General features: G+C 45.7%; 2 protein-coding genes across 2 annotated transcripts in view; both read left to right on the forward strand.

Annotated features, from left to right (window-relative positions):
• LOC147009389 (uncharacterized) overlaps positions 1-9,851 on the forward strand; it is a 105,064-nt gene extending 95,213 nt beyond the window's left edge. Inside the window, exons 12-13 of the mRNA XM_085861185.1 lie at positions 11-121; positions 6,034-9,851. Of these exons, the coding sequence (XP_085717311.1) occupies positions 11-121; positions 6,034-7,307 (1,385 nt within the window). The 3' untranslated portion in view covers positions 7,308-9,851. The remainder of the gene's footprint in view (positions 1-10; positions 122-6,033) is intronic.
• Positions 1-21,093, forward strand: part of LOC147009390 (uncharacterized) — a 234,976-nt gene that overhangs the window by 23,590 nt on the left and 190,293 nt on the right. The window lies entirely within an intron of this gene.

Raw genomic sequence — 21,093 nt, forward strand, 5'->3', positions numbered from 1 at the left:
CTTTTTCCAGATTTATTTGTGAAAGTGGAAGTGAAAACCGAGCATGACATTGATGTCCACCTGCATCGACCAGACCCTAATGACTTTGAGGCTTCTTTCTTCAAGAAGCATCTCTATGAAGGTTTCTGTCAATGCCAATCCATGTTGTTTCAGACATTTTTATGATGTACTCTGTTGTGAAGAAAAAAAAAACCCAACGTTTTTGATTTCATTGTTTTAAGAAATAACCACGATGGAAGATCAACTTTTCAAACATCCATTGTCCCTTTCATCATTTGGTGAAATAAAATAGCCAACAATAATGTACCTGGTTTTATCCTGTCATCCTAAATTTGTACGATCGTCAATTCTAATTGAACTTTCATTGGACACTTATTGTTGATTTATTTTACATGCTTGCATCTGAACTTGGCTCGTGGGATCGTGGGGTGAGAGGAAAAGAAAAAAAAAAAGGCAGCAAATTGAAAAACAATTTTGGATAGCTTCAACTTCCAGGATCGTGTGTGTGTGTGTGTGTGTGTGTGTGTGTGTGTGTGTGTGTGTGTGTGTGTGTGTGTGTGTGTGTGTGTGTGGTTTTGTTCATAAAGCATATCGCATATCTCTCTCTCCCTCTCTCTCCCCCTCTCTCCCATCCTTGTGGTCATTAAGCAAACATTATTCTTTTTGCTAACCCCACCGCCTCTGCTGACTTTTTTTTCTATTTATATTTTTTTCTTCCACACCCCTCCCACCCAACCACCCTCTCTTTCTGTCTTCGTCCCCTCCTTGCTCCCCCTCCCTCTTGCAGTATATGGCAACATTACATGAGCAGTCACTCTCCCCACCTCACCCCTTTCATTGTTCTTCTGCCCCCGCACCTTTCTAGCTTCCCCTCCCTCTTCTCTTCTCCCCTCTGTTCTTTCTCCCTGCCATCCCTCCTCTCTCTCCCTCCCTCCTCACTCCCCTCCCTCCCCTCTATTCTCTCTCCCCTCCCTCTCTATCCTCTCTCCCCTCCCTCCTGTCTCTCCTGTCCTCTCCTCTTTCCTTTCCGCTTTGACACGCACGTGCAATCGCAGGGTGATGTTGCTCAGTCTCTGGCGGTACGTGTGGAGCTTTGTGTTTTTTCTCTTTTTCTCCCTCCCTTCTCTATTGTCCATTTGATGGTGTTTTTCTTGCTGGTGTTCTTGTCTTGTCTTGTCTATCTGAGTGAGGGAGGGAGAGACAGCGCGGTCGGATATTATTATTGATATTAATCATCTTAGGTGGTTACCTCACTTTTTTTTAAGGTTCATCCTGTTGTTATTGTTTTTTTGTTTTTTTTCTCTCGCTCTCAGTTCTAATTAGAAGCATATTACCATTTATTTTATCTTTATATACTTGTTTATTTGAAACAGGGCGAGTGCAAGTAAAAATCGAAGCACCTTTAATAGCCATGTTGCCGACGAGGGTTTATCACGAAAGCACACCATGTGCTTCGTCCCCCCCCCCCCCCCCGAAGGCTATTCTCCACAAGGTTGGAGAACAAGTAGGTGTAGAAAATATTTGTGCTGCCTCTAAAATGAGCCACAAGATTGTGGTTTTTGTTTCACAAACGTGTTTTGTTGACATGGTTGTGCAAAACGGTTTATTTCTGGGAGATGACGAAACGTTTGTTCCGGTCTCGTCAATGGACACTCCCGCTACAAAAATAATCCTGAGTAATGTGCCGCCTTTCTTATCGAACGAAGTAATTCAGCAAAAGTTCGGTGATTATGTCACAGTTGTGCCTAAAATTATCACGGTTCCCTTGCTCATGAGGAACGATAAATTAAAACGTATAGAATCGTTCAGGCGGTTCTGCTATGTTGTGTTAAAAGATGGGGCAACGCAGCTGAATATCTCCTTGAGTTTTAAAATGGCAGAACACGATTATAGGATTTTCGCAATGACGGAGACCTTAACCTGCTTCGGCTGTGGTGCATATGGTCACACCAAGTACCATTGTCCTGGTGGTGAAAGAACATATGCTACTGCTGCTGCTGCTGCTGCTACAGGCGGCCCTGGTCCCCCGTGACTGCGGCAGCAGGATCGCCCCTCCCACCTGCGGCTGTTATGGTGGACTCTTTGCGTGAGTCACTTATAGAAAAAGGATCTACACCAAGACACTCCGGTATGTCCAAAGATGGTACTGATAATGACCAAGTCGAAACGGGAGAGGTTCTGCAAGCTCCGGAAGGGTTTTTTTTAGTGATGAGGAACAGGTTATGGATACTGTTTCGAGGAGGGTCTTTAAATGCTCTTGCCGAAGCACTGAAGGTGCGAATAAAAGCGGCAAAGTTTTAGTACTACAGATGGGGAATAATCTTGATAAGCCTTCACAAGATGAGCAAGCGGTGAGGTGCTGGTTGGAAACGAGGCCCCTATTGCTTACTCATGTTGAAGGAGATAAAACTCCTAACCGCTCGCATACATGAGGGGAAAAGACCGACTCTTGAGGACAATAGTCAGTGAAACACACACAATGATAAAAAGGAAAATAATTAAAAAATGGATAGTAATGATAGGGCAGAGCTCTCTGTGGAATGCCAACAGGAAGAATGAACTGGTGCTGGAAAAGAAGAGGAATCAATAATCCAATTGCAATCAGATGATGACGATGACACAGGTGTCGTTTCTGGGAGGATGTCCTACTCAAGTGAAACTTCAGGTGCAATCCATGGGAAAGGTAAACGAACCACAATATCTAAGGAAGATATGGTTCTTTTCCTGAGCGGAACCTTGAGGCAACGCAATGTTCAAATTAGAGACCATTTGCCTGATATCAGGGCTTTCATTGTGACTTCAAAGCAGATGTTACAAAGGAATGACTTTGCAGAACTTTCTGAACCTCAATTTCACCATCTCAGGAAAGCTGTGACAAAAGCAAACAAAACTGCAGGTAGAAGGTTTTTGAAGTGCCAAGTTTCTCCAATGACAGAGTTACACATTGCAACCCTGAACATTAATGGGGATCAAGCCCCATTACGGAGAATTAAAACGATTCAAACCCGAGAGAAAATAAAAGCTGACATTATCCTATTACAGGAGACCCATGCTACAAACACCTTTACAGCTGCGTGGGGAAAACTTTTTTGAGGGCAGTGGTTCTTAAGTGGGTTTCCTACACCCAAGGCCGGTGTAGCTATTTGTTTATGCCACAAGCTTCCCATACAGCAGGTTTCGTTTAAAGAAATATGTAAAGGACACCTCATATCGGTGGAGTTTCTGTGCACTGGCCAAAAAATAGTGGTGGTAAATGTTTACACTCCGAGTGATCCGAAAGAAAGGAAATTTTCTTTCCTTCACTGCGAAATTTAATTATAGACCTAGACTCATCCGCATTTATTTGTTTTGCTGGAGATTTAAATTGTACAATTCACCCAGAAGTTGATAGGAATGGTCATGAAACCTCATGCAGCCTCCACTTAGGGGTTGGAGACTATCATTAATAAATATTGTTTTAAGGATGTGTAGCGACTACTACACTCACGGTTGCGTAGCTATACATGGTGCAGATGCCAAGATGGCTTCATATCAAGGGCAAGACTTGATAGAATATAATTATTTCAATAAGCCAATGTTAAATGTTGTGACAACATCCCAAATTATACCAACTGGTTTCACAGATCATAGTTAATCGTGTTATCCTTTAAATTACCCTTGTCATCAGGTGGTAGTGCATATTGGACTCTTAACACACGCCTCTTAAGTGATAAGAAATTTAAGAATTGTTTTCAGGCTGAATGGGAAAAAATCTGCACCTCAAAGCCTGAGCACGCTAACCTCCGGTTGTGGTGGGACCTTGCAAAATCCCAAATAAAATCTTTCTGCCAGCAATATAGTTTATACACCACTAAGATGCAATCTCACTCAATTGATGCGTTAAAATCTGAAATTGTTTCCCGAGAGCAAAATAATGATGATGCTGGAAAGGACACACGAGATCAGTTGCTGTGGGCAAAGAGAACATTGCAAGCTAAAATGGTTAAGCAAAGGGCAATTGGTACCTTGGTACGAATGCGGATGAGTAACCTGACTTTGGACATGCCAAACACAGAGTTCTTCAATTTACAGAACTCAACCAAAAAGATGCAACAAATCCATGGCCTACTCACTTTAAATGGGACCTTAACAACATTTCAGCAAGGATTAAGAGGCGTCTTAAAAGATTACTACTCCAACCTTTACTCCCCTTGCAGCATGGAAAATGACGCGACACAGGAACTGATTGCTGGACTTTCCAAGGTTGAAGAGGACCAGCAACGAGCGCTTGACTCCTCAATCTTGGCCAAGGAACTTGAAGCAGCCATGTGAAGCTGAAAAGATGAAAAGGCCCCCGGAATTGATGGCCTACCGGGAGAATTTTATAAGACTTTTTGGAAGCTTCTTGGACCCGAGTTAAGTGTCCTCGAGGAAAACATTTATGTTGGAGAGCTGCCATCGTCATGTAGGAGAGCAGTTGTGTGTCCACTACCAAAAACCGGGGATCTTCAAAAAGTTGAAAACTGGCGGCCTGTTTCGTTATTGTGTGCAAACTATAAGATTTTCTCTAAGATCCTTACTAATCGTGTGGAAGTTGTAGTTGGTTCTGTTGTACACCCAGACCAGACTTATTGTGTACCGGGAAGATCTATTCATGATAAAATCTTTTTGGTAAGAGATAGTCTTTCTTGTGAATGTGATTACTTGCGTGCTAATCATGGGCTACTGCTTATTGATCAAGTGAAAGCTTTTGATCGTGTTGACCATAAATACCTTTTTTCTGTCCTTAAAGGGATGGGTTTTGGACACTTTCTTCTCCGATATGAAACTTTTGTATACTGATACTTACTGCATGTGAAAGTGAATAACAGGCTATGCTCTACCTTTCCTTTTCCACGAGGTATTCGTCAAGGCTGTCCCCTTTCGGGGCTGTTGTATGCAATCGCCCTTGAACCACTGTTGTCCTCCATCAGGTGATGAATGCCCCAGGATGAGAAGGGCGTAGAAGGCCCAAAATTTGTGCTGACTGCTTATGCTGATGACGTTTGCGTTTCAATTAGGGGCCCAAATAGTATTTCCATTTTGCGACAATGTTTGGAAAAATTCTCCGCAGCAGCCTCCGGCGAGGTAAATTGGAACAAAAGTACAGCCCTATGGTGTGGTCACAAAAATCTCTCCTCAATACCGCCACCTTCTCTCCCACAGAACATAGCATGGAGATTTGATGGGGTTAAATACCTCGGAGTTTATCTTGGTAATCCGAAGATGGAATTGAAAAATTGGGAAGGTGTGTTAGAACAGATTACATGTTGATTAAAAACATGAGAAGGACTCTGCAGATCTATATCATACAGAGGGCGCAGTCTTGTCATCAACAACCTAATAGCAGCTCGGTTATGACATAAAGCCATTGCTTTGCAGCCACCCAAAGAACTAATCCTTGTCATCCAGCGAGCAATGGTTAATTTATTTTGGAGTGGCTACCACTGGCTCCGGCCTGCTGTACTGCATCGCCGTCTCCAGACTTGTATTTATTAAATTCTTTCTTAAAGCAGGAACTAAAGCAAATTGGCATTTAACCTCATAATAATTTCAATGAACAATTCAGTTTCCCACAGTACATAAAATAATACAACGTCGATAGCATGACAGTTCCAGATTTTTTTTTTTTCAACAATCTTTAACATTACCTTTTTATAAATATTGAAGTATGTATTTGAAGACTACTTGGGGTATTGTTTTCAATGAATTGTGGAATAAATTAAAGCAGTTTGTTTCACCCACATGAACAAAAGCTGTCAATTTTCAGGAACAAACACGTGGCTCATCATTTATAATTGGATGAATTTACCCTAAATTATGAATATCATGGGGAAAACCCAAACTTGAACACAAAATAATGTATATTTACATCAAGAATTTTTTTTCACTTTTCTGCAATAGAGCAAATACAGTTGTACATGTTTGGGTACGTTTGTCAGAATAATATTACAAGTATTGTACAGAATCTGATATTTTTTTTTTTTAACAGGTAATGTGATGTTACATTTACAGGTGGATCCATTGAATCTCCAAGAGATACTGCAGCGACTTGTAAGAACAGCTCAGACACGCACCCGCAAGACCCGCCAACTGAAGCGTGGAAGAGGACTTTTTACAAACAAGACAAACCGAATAATGAAATGTTTGCAGAGAATAATTTTCACAAGTCTCACAAAGGAAAGAAAGCTGAACAAACTTATGGAAAATCGTTCACTCAGTCGTCCACCCTAAAATCACATGTGATAATTGATACTGGAGAACACCCACACAAATGCACAATTTGTGGAAAATCTTTTATTCGTTCATCTCAACTTAAAACACACATGATGATTCACAATGGTGAACGCCCATACAAATGCACAATTTGTGGAAAATCTTTTATTCGTTCATCTAAACTTAAAACGCACATGATGATTCACAATGGTGAACGCCCGTACAAATGCACAATTTGTGGAAAATCTTTTATTCGTTTGCCTCAACTTAAAACGCACATAATGATTCACAATGGTGAACGTCCGTACAAATGCACAATTTGTGGAAAATCCTTCATTTATTCATCTGTCCTTAAAACACACATGAAGCTTCACAGTGGAGAACGCCCATTCAAATGCACAAGTTGTGGAAAATCTTTTATTCGTTCATCTGAACTTAAAAGGCACATGATGATTCACAATGGTGAATTCCCATTCAAATGCAAAAGTTGTGGAAAATCTTCTATTTGTTCATCTGACCTTAAAAGGCATATGATGATTCACAATGGAGAACGCCCATACAAATGCACAATTTGTGGAAAATGTTTTATTCGTTCATCCCACCTTAAAACACACCTGATGATTCACAATGGAGAACGCCCATTCAAATGCTCGACATGTGGAAAATCTTTTATTTGGACATCTAACCTTAAAACACACATGAATATTCACAATGGGGAACGCCCATTCAAATGTACAAGTTGTGGAAAATCTTTTATTTGTTCATCCTACCTTAAAACACACATGAAGATTCACAATGGTGAACGCCCATACAAATGCACAAGTTGTGGAAAATCTTTTATTCGTTCATCTAAACTTAAAACACACATGATGATTCACAATGGAGAACGCCCATACAAATGCACTAGTTGTGGAAAATCTTTTATTCGTTCATCCGACCTTAAAACACACATGATGATTCACAATGGAGAATGCCCACACAAATGCACAAGTTGTGGAAAATCTTTTAAGCAGTCAGGTCACCTTAAAAGGCACATGATGATTCACAAAAAAACGATTCAATTGCTTAATTAACTGCATAACGTTTGGTGGGGTCAGCAATGTTGATTCTCAGGAAATCTCGTATATTGGTTGCGCGGACATCAAATCTGATTCCATTGATTTAATGTGTTTTGGGGGGCAAAATAGCGGTTCGAAAGAAAGCAAAGTTAGATGTTCACTAATTCTATCCCTCTTCGAGAGATTAATATAGATTTGTTCAAAATAAAGATTGTGCTCTTTATGCTCTTTGTTGTGAGGTGTTGTTTGCCACACATCACGTATCCAATGAAATTTTCAAACAAAGCACGATAAACACTTCAAGGACGAGGCGGACAAGGAGAAGTCAATTAAACTGGGCTTTGCGATGCACAGAAAGCAAAGCAGTTTCTTTACAAATGTTTGGTTCAGTAAAAATCAAGCCACAGAACAAAGTTACAAAATCGTAAAATGTGTCGCAAAACATTGAAAGACATTTTCAGACCGGGAATGTATAAAAGAGGATTTCTCAGCTGTTCAAATGTTTTGTTCAACGGTTTGCACAGTGAACACATGATCTTCTTCAGAATTAAAGATGTATCAATGTCTGTCAGATCAGTGGAGAAGCACATAAGCAAAATGGCAGAAAAGGTCAACAAATAACAGATGGTAGCATTAAAAGATGCAATGGTATTTCATGTCGCACTTGAAAGTGATGATTCCAATAACTTCACATGGCCAACGTTGTGAGGTTCTGTGACTCAAAGTTTGAAAAGAGGTATGCTGCCTAATTCCCATGCATGGCACAACAACAGGAAAATATATTGTGAAGATGTTTGTCAATCATTTTGAGGAAAGAGAAATTGACATCAGAAAAATGTTTCCTTCGACAACAGATGGAGCCCCTGCTATGGTCAGAAAACAAAAGGGATTTGTAAAGATCACTGAGGATCAAATTGGCCACTCGACAGTAAATTTTCATTGTATTATTCATCAAGAAATATTTGTGCGAAGATCCTATAATGTGATGACTACAGTGGTGAATATAATGAATTTTCATGTTGCTCGATCTGCCTTGATGCACAGGAAATTTCAAGTTCTGTTTGAGGAGATGAACATGCAACGACATTCCGCTTCACAGCAATGTCTGTTGGCCGAGCCGTGGAAGGTTTTGGTCCGCTTTGTGAAATCAAGGTCTTTTTGTTCGAAAAAGGTCAAAACGATCCTGACCTTGTTTATAACAAATAGGTCGTGCAACTAATGTTTCTCACTGACATCATTGCACATCTAAACAAACTCAGCCTCCATCTGCAGGGTACAAGCCAAACTGTTATGGATCTTTTTGAAACGTGGAAAGAATTTCTTACAAAACTTACCGTTTTTTTTCTCAGGATATTGACACCTCAACTTTCCGCTATTTCCAACATCTTAAACAAGCAGTCATAGACTGGTACTTACGAAATCGTCAACTTGACCTCTGACCTTATCTAATAAAAGCTGTCTCTAGAGAAGGTAGCGACGCAAACCAGAAGTTTCTACGATGATTCTGTTCCAAACCATCAAAAATCGTAACGGCAACCGAAGCAAAAATCTCCATTTCTCCACGCAATTATTCAATATTATTTTATCAAAGTCACAAAACCGTAATATTCGGCCATCCACCAACAATCTTTAGATAATCCGATGGCTTAGCGAGTCAGGCATGCGACGACAACCTTTATTGGGATAAAAAATGACTTTTAAACACCATCTTTATCGAAAACACCATCAAGCGCGCACACGGAAAACCTTTACGTGACTCGACACCTCTGCTCGAGCGCGCTGCACCACGTGACGAGCTGTGACACAGCGAGTGAAATATTTTTTATACAATCTTAAAACGTCTCCAAAACATCTGATTTTTACCAGAATTTCGACAACCGAGTTTTAAGCGTCCTAAGCGATCGCAAAAACCGAAGACAAAATTAAAATCGAAGTTAAAACGAACTCGTAACCTCGAGCGAAGCAAAAATACTCCATTTCTCCACATGAATTTACGGAATTATGTTTGACCTCACTGTGACCTTGACCTTTGACCGATTTTGACCAAAATCTAATCAGCGCCAGCCATCACCCTCCTGAATCATGTGGTGTAATTTGACATTGGTGGCTTCTTCTGTTCTCGAGTTATCGTGCCTACAAACAAACACACAAACACACACACACAAACAAACAAACACACAAAGGACGGAAGTCATCAATATACCAACAAAATCTTTAGATTTCGTAAGTAATATCTATCGACACATTGCACCATTAGTGTTGACGAGATGTGTGTGTGTGTGTGTGTGTGTGTGTGTGTGTGTGTGTGTGTGTGTGTGTGTGTGTGTGTGTGTGTGTGTGTGTGTGTGTGTGTGTGTGTGTGTGTGTGTGTGTGTGTGTGTGTTGTTATGTCTGGCTTTCTTCTTGCGACCATGGTGCAGTAATTGGTCTTTATTTTGATGAGGATGTTATTTCATTTCATTCGAAGGTTGGAGCGATGTTATCTTTTTTATATAAAAGCAAAAAAGACATTCTTTGGTTGTTTGGTTATGATGTTACTCATCTGAGCTCCCAAGGTAAATCACGAAGAACTTTATAGGATCGCATCAATTTCCATAATACACCTTACTTGTGGTTTTAAACTCATTTTTCTCACATTTCATGTGACCAGTTGCAGTGGGAATCGACAGTGAGGGGTGGGAGGAGGTTGGTCAATGGGTGTGGTGGGAGGCCAGAGGGGTTGGGGTGGGAGGAGGGCCCCCTTTTTCCCAGCAACACCGGGTACCTTTGCTAATGTCAAATAAGGTGGTGTGTCAGGGTGGTACTGTCGGGGCAGTTTTGGCCACCTTGAGACAGAAATAACTTTTCGTTCAGTTTAAGCTGTTTGTTCAGTAATAAATAAAAGACAAGCTTGTGTTCATGGAAGCTTAGCTTGGAGTGATGTCGCAAGCAAAAACTTAATTTTACAAAGAGTACATTGAGCATATATATATATATATATATATATATATATATATATATATATATATATATATGTGTGTGTGATCTCACCAGGGCATGGTTAATACATCAAAAGAAATTAACTGAACAAAGAGAGGCTTTTGAAGCAGCAGCAGATGGAACTTTACAAGGTTAAAATCACAAACACAGGATGAGAAACGGTCTCTTATCGGTGCTTGCTCCAGATTGTCCGGGTGAGGGGAGGAAAGAGGATGTGATTTCTTGCCCTGGCCATCTGGGCCAGCGAATCAATAGATAAGGTTGCACAAGGTCTTTTACGACTACTAAGGAATGTGTACAATGCCTCCCGACTAGATTTCCCAGCATTTATTTATTAAATTCTTTCTTAAAGCATGAACTAAAGCAAATTGGCATTTACCTCATAAAATCAATGAACAATTCAGTTTCCCACAGTGCAGAAGATAATCCTGTTACGGATCTGGCAGCCATTTGTACACAAACAGACAGCAGTCCCCAAGCTTAGTTATCTCAATAAGTATTGTTACGTTTGAGGGGGGGGGTATGCATTCAAAGGGTAATTAGGATGTTTAATTAGGTATGCCATGCTGTTCGAGTTTACCAGAATCTCGATGTAATAAGTAGCGATTCAGTGGTGATAAGTTGTCTAGTAAATGTTCATTTCTTCAAGGGGGAAATGATAATTGTCACGTAATTAGATAGGGACACGGGATAGGGTAAGTGTGTCTGCGTAAATCCCTTTTAGTAGTCCCTGGAGGCTGGCCGTGACGTCACAGGACAGGGCTGGGGATGGCTCCGCCCCGTGATCACGATTGGCGGAAGGCGACGGCGGTGGGCCAATAAAACGGCTCGATTGGAAGTGACGAGGACAGGAGGATAAAAAAGGTTCTGTTCGGGGTCGAAAAGGAAAAGGAAAAGGAAAAGGAAGAGGAAGAAGATCGGGACAAAAAGATCGTGTTTTTTTGGTGTGGAGGCTGTTGCGCGGGAAGCATACTTGTTGTTGTGCTGATTCTATCGTGTTCTTCATCGTGTCTTGGAGCCTTGCTGAGCCTCGTGCCTCACCTTGGTTGGCTCTGGGGTTCTGCTGACTCGGAGTACGGGGTCGAACGGCGGGCGGACCTGCCTCCCTCTCCTGCTCGCAATTTGGCGCCAGAACTGGTTCCCTGGCGGCTGTGAGCGGACTTGGGCCAGGACCAGGAGGTCGACAGCACCACGGTTTCTCCTGCCCCCCCCTGACGAGAGGAAGGCCAGCTCGTCCGACGCTGATCCAGGGACAGTTGCGTCCACATCACGGTCCAGCCTGACCACCAGAAGTAGCTACGTTGTGTGTGTGTGTGTGTGTGTGTGTGTGTGTGTGTGTGTGTGTGTGTGTGTGTGTGTGTGTGTGTGTGTGTGTGTGTGTGTGTGTGTGTGTGTGTGTGTGTGTTTGTGTGTTTGTGTGTTTGTGTGTTTGTGTGTTTGTGTGTTTGTGTGTTTGTGTGTTTGTGTGTTTGTGTGTTTGTGTGTTTGTGTGTTTGTGTGTTTGTGTGTTTGTGTGTTTGTGTGTGTGTACTTGGCGCCTTAGAGGGTTTGAGAATTGTATATTCATTGGAATTGTCTGTGTTTTTCCCCACGCCCGATCCCACACCATCCCGTCGAATCGCCCCGGATCCCTCTTCTTGCCGAGTCTTGTTATTTCTGGTTAATAATAAAAACAAATAAACATCATCAACTCAGTGAAAAGCGACTCGTGCCACCTTCCTCGTCCCGTTTGCGGTAGAGCGATTAGAACCGCCATGTTTGGGTTATAAACAAATAAACCGCCTCCATCGTTTCGGCTCATTCTACGTTGGTGGGACTGTTCAAGTCCCGTGGATGTCACATTGGTGTCAGGGTGTTGGATGTTCGAACCCCTCTAAATTATATTTGATATCGGGAGAATATACCAAGATTAGAATCTCGTCACGAATTGGAATATAAAATTACTGCAAAAAAGCGCGCGGGCGCGGGAAAATTTTGGCGGGATTTTTCAAATTAAAATTAATTGGTGGCAAACGGGACTTCTGCACCATGGCGGATGTGCAGATGTTTGAGGAGGAAGGCCACGTGTCTGGCAGCGAGTCGGGGGAAGAAGGGAGAGACGGGGGTAGGGTTGGAACCTACCTAAGCAGAAATGACGGCACAGGGGGTACAAATGGAAAATCAATTCGTGACAGAGGGCAAAAATGACGGCACAGGGGGCAGAGATGGCGGATAGATTGGAGGAAACAAAGGTAGAAATTACATTGGAGGGGGAAAATATACGAAAAAAATTGGTAGATAAAATTGATGCAACGAACATTCGGGTTGATTATACTGGATGAAAGCCTAGAACGTCATCGTGCCTGTGTGGATGCTCGTATGCAGCCACAAGTTGAAGAGTGGGGAGAGCTGAGGAAGCAAGGGATGAATTTGGCGGAGGAGGTAAAAGGATTGGAGGCTCGTTTGGACGAACAAGATAAAATTATGAGCCAAGATGAAGTCTTGGATAAAGGCCTGGTAGAGCCGTCTTTTGTAAGTAGAGTGTCCGGGTTGGTTGAGGAGCAGCTACAAACTCGCGACGGAGCCTTGGAGGAGGTTGTGCGGGCCCAGAAGATCCTGCGGGAAGAGGTGAATCGGTCCATTCAACGTTTGGAACAGGAGGCAAAATTGACCCATGAGACCCTCACCACAAAACATCTTTGGCCACAGTGGGCTCCGAAATTGGATACGCAGCCACAAGGGTGTTTGATCCCTGGGCTGGATTCGGACAAGGGAGAAACTGAGAAGCGGGCCACCGTAAAAGTGATCCCCCTGGTAAATTTTGACGGGTCAGGGAGCGTTGAAGCTTTTCTGACGCAATTTGAGTGCATTTCCCGACTAAACGGGTGGAATGAGCGGGAACGTACAGGGAATTTGGTGGCAACGTTGCGGGGACCAGCCGCAGATGTGTTAAACGTGATCGCGGAGGGGATGTTGGCCAGCTCCCACATTTGCGAGGTCGGTTTGGGTTCGCGGCAAACTGTGATTTGGTGCGGGTCCAGCTCCAGCACCGCAGATTAAAGCCGGGTGAGACAGTGCAGGAGCTGGCGCAGGACATTTACCAATCAGTCAGGATCGCGTATCAGAACCTTACAGTGGAGGCATGGGACAGACTGGCACTAGAGAAATTTTTAGCTGCTCTTCCTGACCCTGAGGTCCGAGCGCTAGTGGAGTTACAGAATCCACCCACCGTTCACCGAGCGGCCGAGTGCGCGGCCAGGCTGGCCTCGTGGAGTCGGCCGCGTCGGGTTCCAGAGAGGCCATCGGTGACGATCCGACAGGCGGAGATCCAGGATCAGGGAGGGGGGCTGGGAGAAATTGGCATTACCCAAATGTTTCAGGAAATTTGCCAGAAACTGTCAAGTTTGATAAGGGGTAATTCGGTAGTTGGTGCGCCAAAGCGGCGGGGTCCAGCCCAGCCAATAGAGCAATTCGATTATGGCCAAGGGGGTCCGGAACCGGAAGATACATCACACCGATACTCACGGGGGCCTTTTATGGGGAGTTGTTTCCAATGCGGGTGAAGAGGACACGTGCAACGATATTGCCGGTACCCGGCGATGGAGGGACCCTCCAATAGACTTTCAGACTCGGAGAGGATGAATCTTCCTGCTGAACCGCCAGGTCTATCCGAGATGCCCTTTCATAGGTCGGGTCCGGAGATCACTATCGGGGGTCGGGAAAACTAGATTGGGCTGAGCATATAGGGCCATGCTCGGCTGCTGACATTGTGGCGAAGTGCCTCCTTTGGTGAAAAATAGTGAATTGTGGGAAAATTGGCATGTGTTTGTAAGTTCTGCTGGGTTTTAGAGTGACAATCGGGACAGTGGGTAATTGGTAACAAAGCGGGCACAAGTGGCTGTCCAATGGCTGGTGCGTGGATCGGGTGAGAAGTGCTATGTGAGTTGTTTTAAGTTAAGAAGTGAAATGTATGGTGCACACATTGATTTTTTTTTATTGGACATGGTGTGGTAACAGGGAAGGTCATGGTCGGCGAAGAGTTAGAAATGCAGGTGTCACATGTAAGACCGATGGGGTGGGGGAGTCATGTGGGTTTTGTGGGTGGGGATGATGTGCTTGTCCACATGGATTGCTGAAGCTCACGGTGAGCGGGAATTGCGACCCCCTTCAAGGAGATTCACCACCTGGTGGCTAATGGTGACAGTGTCTGGAGGCAACTGGGAGAGGGTCTGGTTGGGCGACCAAGGCGGGTAGGACCTTGGCGACCCAGGAAGGCCAGAGGAGCCAGTGAGACCCCTTCCAGAGTGTTGTACGGGATTAGAGCTGATGGCTACCAGGGGGGAGGGAATCAAAGGGAGCGGGGCGGAGAAACGTCCGTGTTGGACTAAAGCTTACCTGTGGGCATGGTTGCACCTGATATGCACCCATCATCTTGTGGTAACCCACCCCACGGCCACGACGGGATTCAGCCTGCATGATTAAAATGAGGACCATGACCTAGAAATGTGATGATGACCATGGTGTGAGTGTTGTGAACATGTATGAGTCCCACTCGATCCCGCACAACTTGACATGTGCAGCAAGGGCATGATGTCCGCATAATTTTGGGGCAAGCAAATTTGAAAATTGGCTCCCCAGGTAACGCTGGGTCTATTAGCATCCACTGGGGGAGGCGGTCAAGTGTAAATATCCTGTGAATAGTGTCGTTAAGGCTTAGAGTAGGAATGTAAAGTATAAGTGTTGTGTTTTTGTGGAACCTTTTGTTTCCCCTCCCCAGATCACTGGAAGAGTGTTGGGCAAGAGCGATGATCCAGAAGATGGAGTGCAACTTCGCTCAGTGCTATCATGTGATAAAATAAAATAAAAATAAAAAAACGAATGATTGTTTAGGCGAGGATAAGGCCATAAGGGGGTAGTACGTTAATCAGGATAGGTAAGTTCGCTGCGACTCGCTGCCCATTGCCCCTCCTACTTTAGTTCGTTAGGTTAATTAGGTGTGAGTCAGTAAGTGTTAAGGCTGGTACGGTAGCGCCTGTGATATACCTTGCAGGAGCTGCGGTACCAGAGGAGGGGGCAGTGTTACGTTTGAGGGGGGGGGGGGTATGCATTCAAAGGGTAATAAGGATGTTTAATTAGGTATGCCACGCTGTTCGAGTTTTCCAGGATCTCGATGTAATAAGTAGCAATTCAGTGGTGATAAGTTGTCTAGTAAATGTTCATTTCTTCAAGGGGGAAATGATAATTGTCACGTAATTAGATAGGGACACGGGATAGGGTAAGTGTGTCTGCGTAAACCCCTTTTTGTAGTCCCTGGAGGCTGGCCGTGACGTCACAGGACAGGGCTGCGGATGGCTCCGCCCCGTGATCACGATTGGCGGAAGGCGACGGCGGTGGGCCAATAAAACGGCTCGATTGGAAGTGACGAGGCCAGGAGGATAAAAAAGGTTCTGTTCGGGGTCGAAAAGGAAGAGGAAGAAGATCGGGACAAAAAGATCGTGTTTTTTTGGTGTGGAGGCTGTTTCGCGGGAAGCATACTTGTTGTTGTGCTGATTCGATCGTGTTCTTCATCGTGTCTTGGAGCCTTGCTGAGCCTCGTGCCTCACCTTGGTTGGCTCTGGGGTTCTGCTGACTCGGAGTACGGGGTCGAACGGCGGGCGGACCTGCCTCCCTCTCCTGCTCGCAATTTGGCGCCAGAACTGGTTCCCTGGCGGCTGTGAGCGGACTTGGGCCAGGACCAGGAGGTCGACAGCACCACGGTTTCTCCTGCCCCCCCCTGACGAGAGCAAGGCCAGCTCGTCCGACGCTGATCCAGGGACAGTTGCGTCCACACCACGGTCCAGCCTGACCACCAGAAGTAGCGCCGTTTTGTGTGTGTGTGTGTGTGTGTGTGTGTGTGTGTGTGTGTGTGTGTGTGTGTGTGTGTGTGTGTGTGTGTGTGTGTGTGTGTGTGTGTGTGTGTGTGTGTGTGTGTGTGTGTGTGTGTGTGTGTGTGTGTGTGTGTGTGTGTGTACTTGGCGCCTTAGAGGGTTTGAGAATTGTATATTCATTGGAATTGTCTGTGTTTTTCCCCACGCCCGATCCCACACCATCCCGTCGAATCGCCCCGGATCCCTCTTCTTGCCGAGTCTTGTTATTTCTGGTTAATAATAAAAACAAATAAACATCATCAACTCAGTGAAAAGCCACTCGTGCCACCTTCCTCGTCCCGTTTGCGGTAGAGCGATTAGAACCGCCATGTTTGGGTTATAAACAAATAAACCGCCTCCATCGTTTCGTCTCATTCTACGTTGGCGGGACTGTTCAAGTCCCGTGGACGTCACATTGGTGTCAGGGTGTTGGATGTTCGAACCCCTCTAAATTATATTTGGTATCGGGAGAATATACCAAGATTAGAATCTCGTCACGAATTGGAATATAAAATTACTGCAAAAAAGCGCGTGGGCGCGGGAAAATTTTGGCGGGATTTTTCAAATTAAAATTAATTGGCGGCAAACGGGACTTCTGCATCATGGAGGATGTGCAGATGTTTGAGGAGGAAGGCCACGTGTCTGGCAGCGAGTCTGGGGAAGAAGGGAGAGACGGGGGTAGGGTTGGAACCTCCCCCATTCCGAGCGTGGACCGTGCTTCATCGCCCGTAACGGAGCCGGCAGCGCCGGAAACCGGCACGATGACGATCTGGACAATGTTGGAACGTTTAATGAGTGCAATTACAGCACAGGGGGCAAAAATGACGGCACAGGGGGCACAAATGGCAGAAATGACGGCACAAATGGAAAATCAATTCGTGACACAGAGGGCAGAAATGACGGCACAGGGGGCAGAGATGGCGGATCGATTGGGGATAATGGGGGAACAGTTGGGTGCACGGATTGATTTAATGAGGGATGAATTGGGAGAAAAGATGGAGAAAATGAAAACTGAGATGCAGGAGTGTGTGGATGTTAAATTGGGAGAAATACAAAGTAAATTCGAGGATAGATTGGAGGAAACAAAGGTAGAAATTACATTGGAGGGGGAAAATATACGAAAAAAATTGGTAGATAAAATTGATGCAACGAACATTCGGGTTGATAAAGTGGATGAAAGCCTAGAACGTCATCGTGCCTGTGTGGATGCTCGTATGCAGCTGCAAGTTGAAGAGTGGGGAGAGCTGAGGAAGCAAGGGATGAATTTGGCGGAGGAGGTAAAAGGATTGGAGGCTCGTTTGGACGAACAAGATAAAATTATGAGCCAAGATGAAGTCTTGGATAAAGGCCTGGTAGAGCCGTCTTTTGTAAGTAGAGTGTCCGGGTTGGTTGAGGAGCAGCTACAAACTCACGACGGAGCCTTGGAGGAGGTTGTGCGGGCCCAGAAGATCCTGCGGGAAGAGGTGAATCGGTCCATTCAACGTTTGGAACAGGAGGCAAAATTGACCCATGAGACCCTCACCACAAAACATCTTTGGCCACAGTGGGCTCCGAAATTGGATACGCAGCCACAAGGGTGTTTGATCCCTGGGCTGGATTCGGACAAGGGAGAAACTGAGAAGCGGGCCACCGTAAAAAGTGATCCCCCTGGTAAATTTCGACGGGTCAGGGAGCGTTGAAGCTTTTCTGACGCAATTTGAGTGTATTTCCCGACTAAACGGGTGGAATGAGCGGGAACGTACAGGGAATTTGGTGGCAACGTTGCGGGGACCAGCCGCAGATGTGTTAAACGTGATCGCGGAGGGGATGTTGACCAGCTCCCACATTTGCGAGGCGTTGAGCCGTCGGTTTGGGTTCGCGGCAAACTGATTTGGTGCGGGCCCAGCTCCAGCACCGCAGATTAAAGCCGGGTGAGACAGTGCAGGAGCTGGCGCAGGACATTTACCAATCAGTCAGGATCGCGTATCAGGACCTTACAGTGGAGGCATGGGACAGACTGGCACTGGAGAAATTTTTAGCTGCTCTTCCTGACCCTGAGGTCCGAGCGCTAGTGGAGTTACAGGATCCACCCACCGTTCACCGAGCGGCCGAGTGCGCGTCCAGGCTGGCATCGTGGAGTCGGCCGGGTCGGGTTCCAGAGAGGCCATCGGTGACGATCCGACAGGCGGAGATCCAGGATCAGGGAGGGGGGCTGGGAGAAATGGGCATTACCCAAATGTTTCAGGAAATTTGCCAGAAACTCAAGTTTGATAAGGGGTAATTCGGTAGTTGGTGCGCCAAAGCGGCGGGGTCCAGCCCAGCCAATAGAGCAATTCGATTATGGCCGAGGGGGTCCGGAACCGGAAGAGACATCACACCGATACTCACGGGGGCCTTTTATGGGGAGTTGTTTCCGGTGCGGGCGAAGAGGACACGTGCAACGATATTGCCGGTACCCGGCGATGGAGGGACCCCCCAATAGACTTTCAGACTCGGAGAGGATGAATCTTCCTGCTGAACCGCCAGGTCTATCCGAGATGCCCTTTCATAGGTCGGGTCCGGAGATCACTATCGGGGGTCGGGAAAACTAGATTGGGCTGAGCATATAGGGCCATGCTCGGCTGCTGACATTGTGGCGAAGTGCCTCCTTTGGTGAAAAATAGTGAATTGTGGGAAAATTGGCATGTGTTTGTAAGTTCTGCTGGGTTTTAGAGTGACAATCGGGACAGTGGGTAATTGGTAACAAAGCGGGCACAAGTGGCTGTCCAATGGCTGGTGCGTGGATCGGGTGAGAAGTGCTGTGTGAGTTGTTTTAAGTTAAGAAGTGAAATGTATGGTGCACACATTGATTTTTTTTTTATTGGACGTGGTGTGGTAACAGGGAAGGTCATGGTCGGCGAAGTGTTAGAAATGCAGGTGTCACATGTAAGGCCGATGGGGTGGGGGAGTCATGTGGGTTTTGTGGTTGGCGATGATGTGCTTGTCCACAGGGATTGCTGAAGCTCACGGTGAGCGGGAATTGCGACCCCCTTCAAGGAGATTCACCACCTGGTGGCTAATGGTGACAGTGTCTGGAGGCAACTGGGAGAGGGTCTGGTTGGGCGACCAAGGCGGGAAAGGACCTTGGCGACCCAGGAAGGCCAGAGGAGCCAGTGAGACCCCTTCCAGAGTGTTGTACGGGATTAGAGCTGATGGCTACCAGGGGGGAGGGAATCAAAGGGAGCGGGGCGGAGAAACGTCCGGGTTGGACTAAAGCTTACCTGTGGGCATGGTTGCACCTGAGATGCCCCCATCATCTTGTGGTAACCCACCCCACGGCCACGACGGGATTCAGCCTGCATGATTAAAATGAGGACCATGACCTAGAAATGTGATGATGACCATGGTGTGAGTGTTGTGAAGATGTATGAGTCCCACTCGATCCCGCACAACTTGACATGTGCAGCAAGGACATGATGCCCGCATAATTTTGGGGCAAGCAAATTTGAAAATTGGCTCCCCAGGTAACGCTGGGTCTATTAGCATCCACTGGGGGAGGCGGTCAAGTGTAAATATCCTGTGAATAGTGTCGTTAAGGCTTAGAGTAGGAATGTAAAGTATAAGTGTTGTGTTTTTGTGGAACCTTTTGTTTCCCCTCCCCAGATCACTGGAAGAGTGTTGGGCAAGAGCGATGATCCAGAAGATGGAGTGCAACTTCGCTCAGTGCTATCATGTGATTAAAATTAAAATAAAAATAAAAAAACGAATGATTGTTTAGGCGAGGATAAGGCCATAAGGGGGTAGTACGTTAAGCAGGATAGGTAAGTTATCTGCGACTCGCTGCCCATTGCCCCTCCTACTTTAGTTCGTTAGGTTAATTAGGTGTGAGTCAGTAAGTGTTAAGGCTGATACGGTAGCGCCTGTGATATACCTTGCAGGAGCTGCGGTACCAGAGGAGGGGGCAGTGTTACGTTTGAGGGGGGGGGGGTATGCATTCAAAGGGTAATTAGGATGTTTAATTAGGTATGCCATGCTGTTCGAGTTTACCAGGATCTCGATGTAATAAGTAGCAATTCAGTGGTGATAAGTTGTCTAGTAAATGTTCATTTCTTCAAGGGGGAAATGATAATTGTCACGTAATTAGATAGGGACACGGGATAGGGTAAGTGTCTGCGTAAACCCCTTTTAGTAGTCCCTGGAGGCTGGCCGTGACATCACAGGACAGGGCTGCGGATGGCTCCGCCCCGTGATCACGATTGGCGGAAGGCGACGGCGGTGGGCCAATAAAACGGCTCGATTGGAAGTGACGAGGACAGGAGGATAAAAAAAGGTTCTGTTCGGGGTCGAAAAGGAAGAGGAAGAAGATCGGGACAAAAAGATCGTGTTTTTTTGGTGTGGAGGCTGTTGCGCGGGAAGCATACTTGTTGTTGTGCTGATTCGATCGTGTTCTTCATCGTGTCTTGGAGCCTTGCTGAGCCTCGTTCCTCACCTTGGTTGGCTCTGGGGTTCTGCTGACTCGGAGTACGGGGTCGAACGGCGGGCGGACCTGCCTCCCTCTCCTGCTCGCAATTTGGCGCCAGAACTAGTTCCCTGGCGGCTGTGAGCGGACTTGGGCCAGGACCAGGAGGTTGACAGCACCACGGTTTCTCCTGCCTCTCCCTGACGAGAGCAAGGCCAGCTCGTCCGACGCTGATCCAGGGACAGTTGCGTCCACACCACGGTCCAGCCTGACCACCAGAAGTAGCTACGTTGTGTGTGTGTGTGTGTGTGTGTGTGTGTGTGTGTGTGTGTGTGTGTGTGTGTGTGTGTGTGTGTGTGTGTGTACTTGGCGCCTTAGAGGGTTTGAGAATTGTATATTCTTTGGAATTGTCTGTGTTTTTCCCCACGCCCGATCCCATACCATCCCGTCGAATCGCCCCGGATCCCTCTTCTTGCCGAGTCTTGTTATTTCTGGTTAATAATAAAAACAAATAAACATC

This window comes from Eptatretus burgeri, chromosome 17 (genome assembly GCF_056783735.1).
Source record: "Eptatretus burgeri isolate ZD-2024b chromosome 17, Ebu_testis_v1, whole genome shotgun sequence".
NCBI classification, from domain to species: domain Eukaryota; kingdom Metazoa; phylum Chordata; class Myxini; order Myxiniformes; family Myxinidae; genus Eptatretus; species Eptatretus burgeri.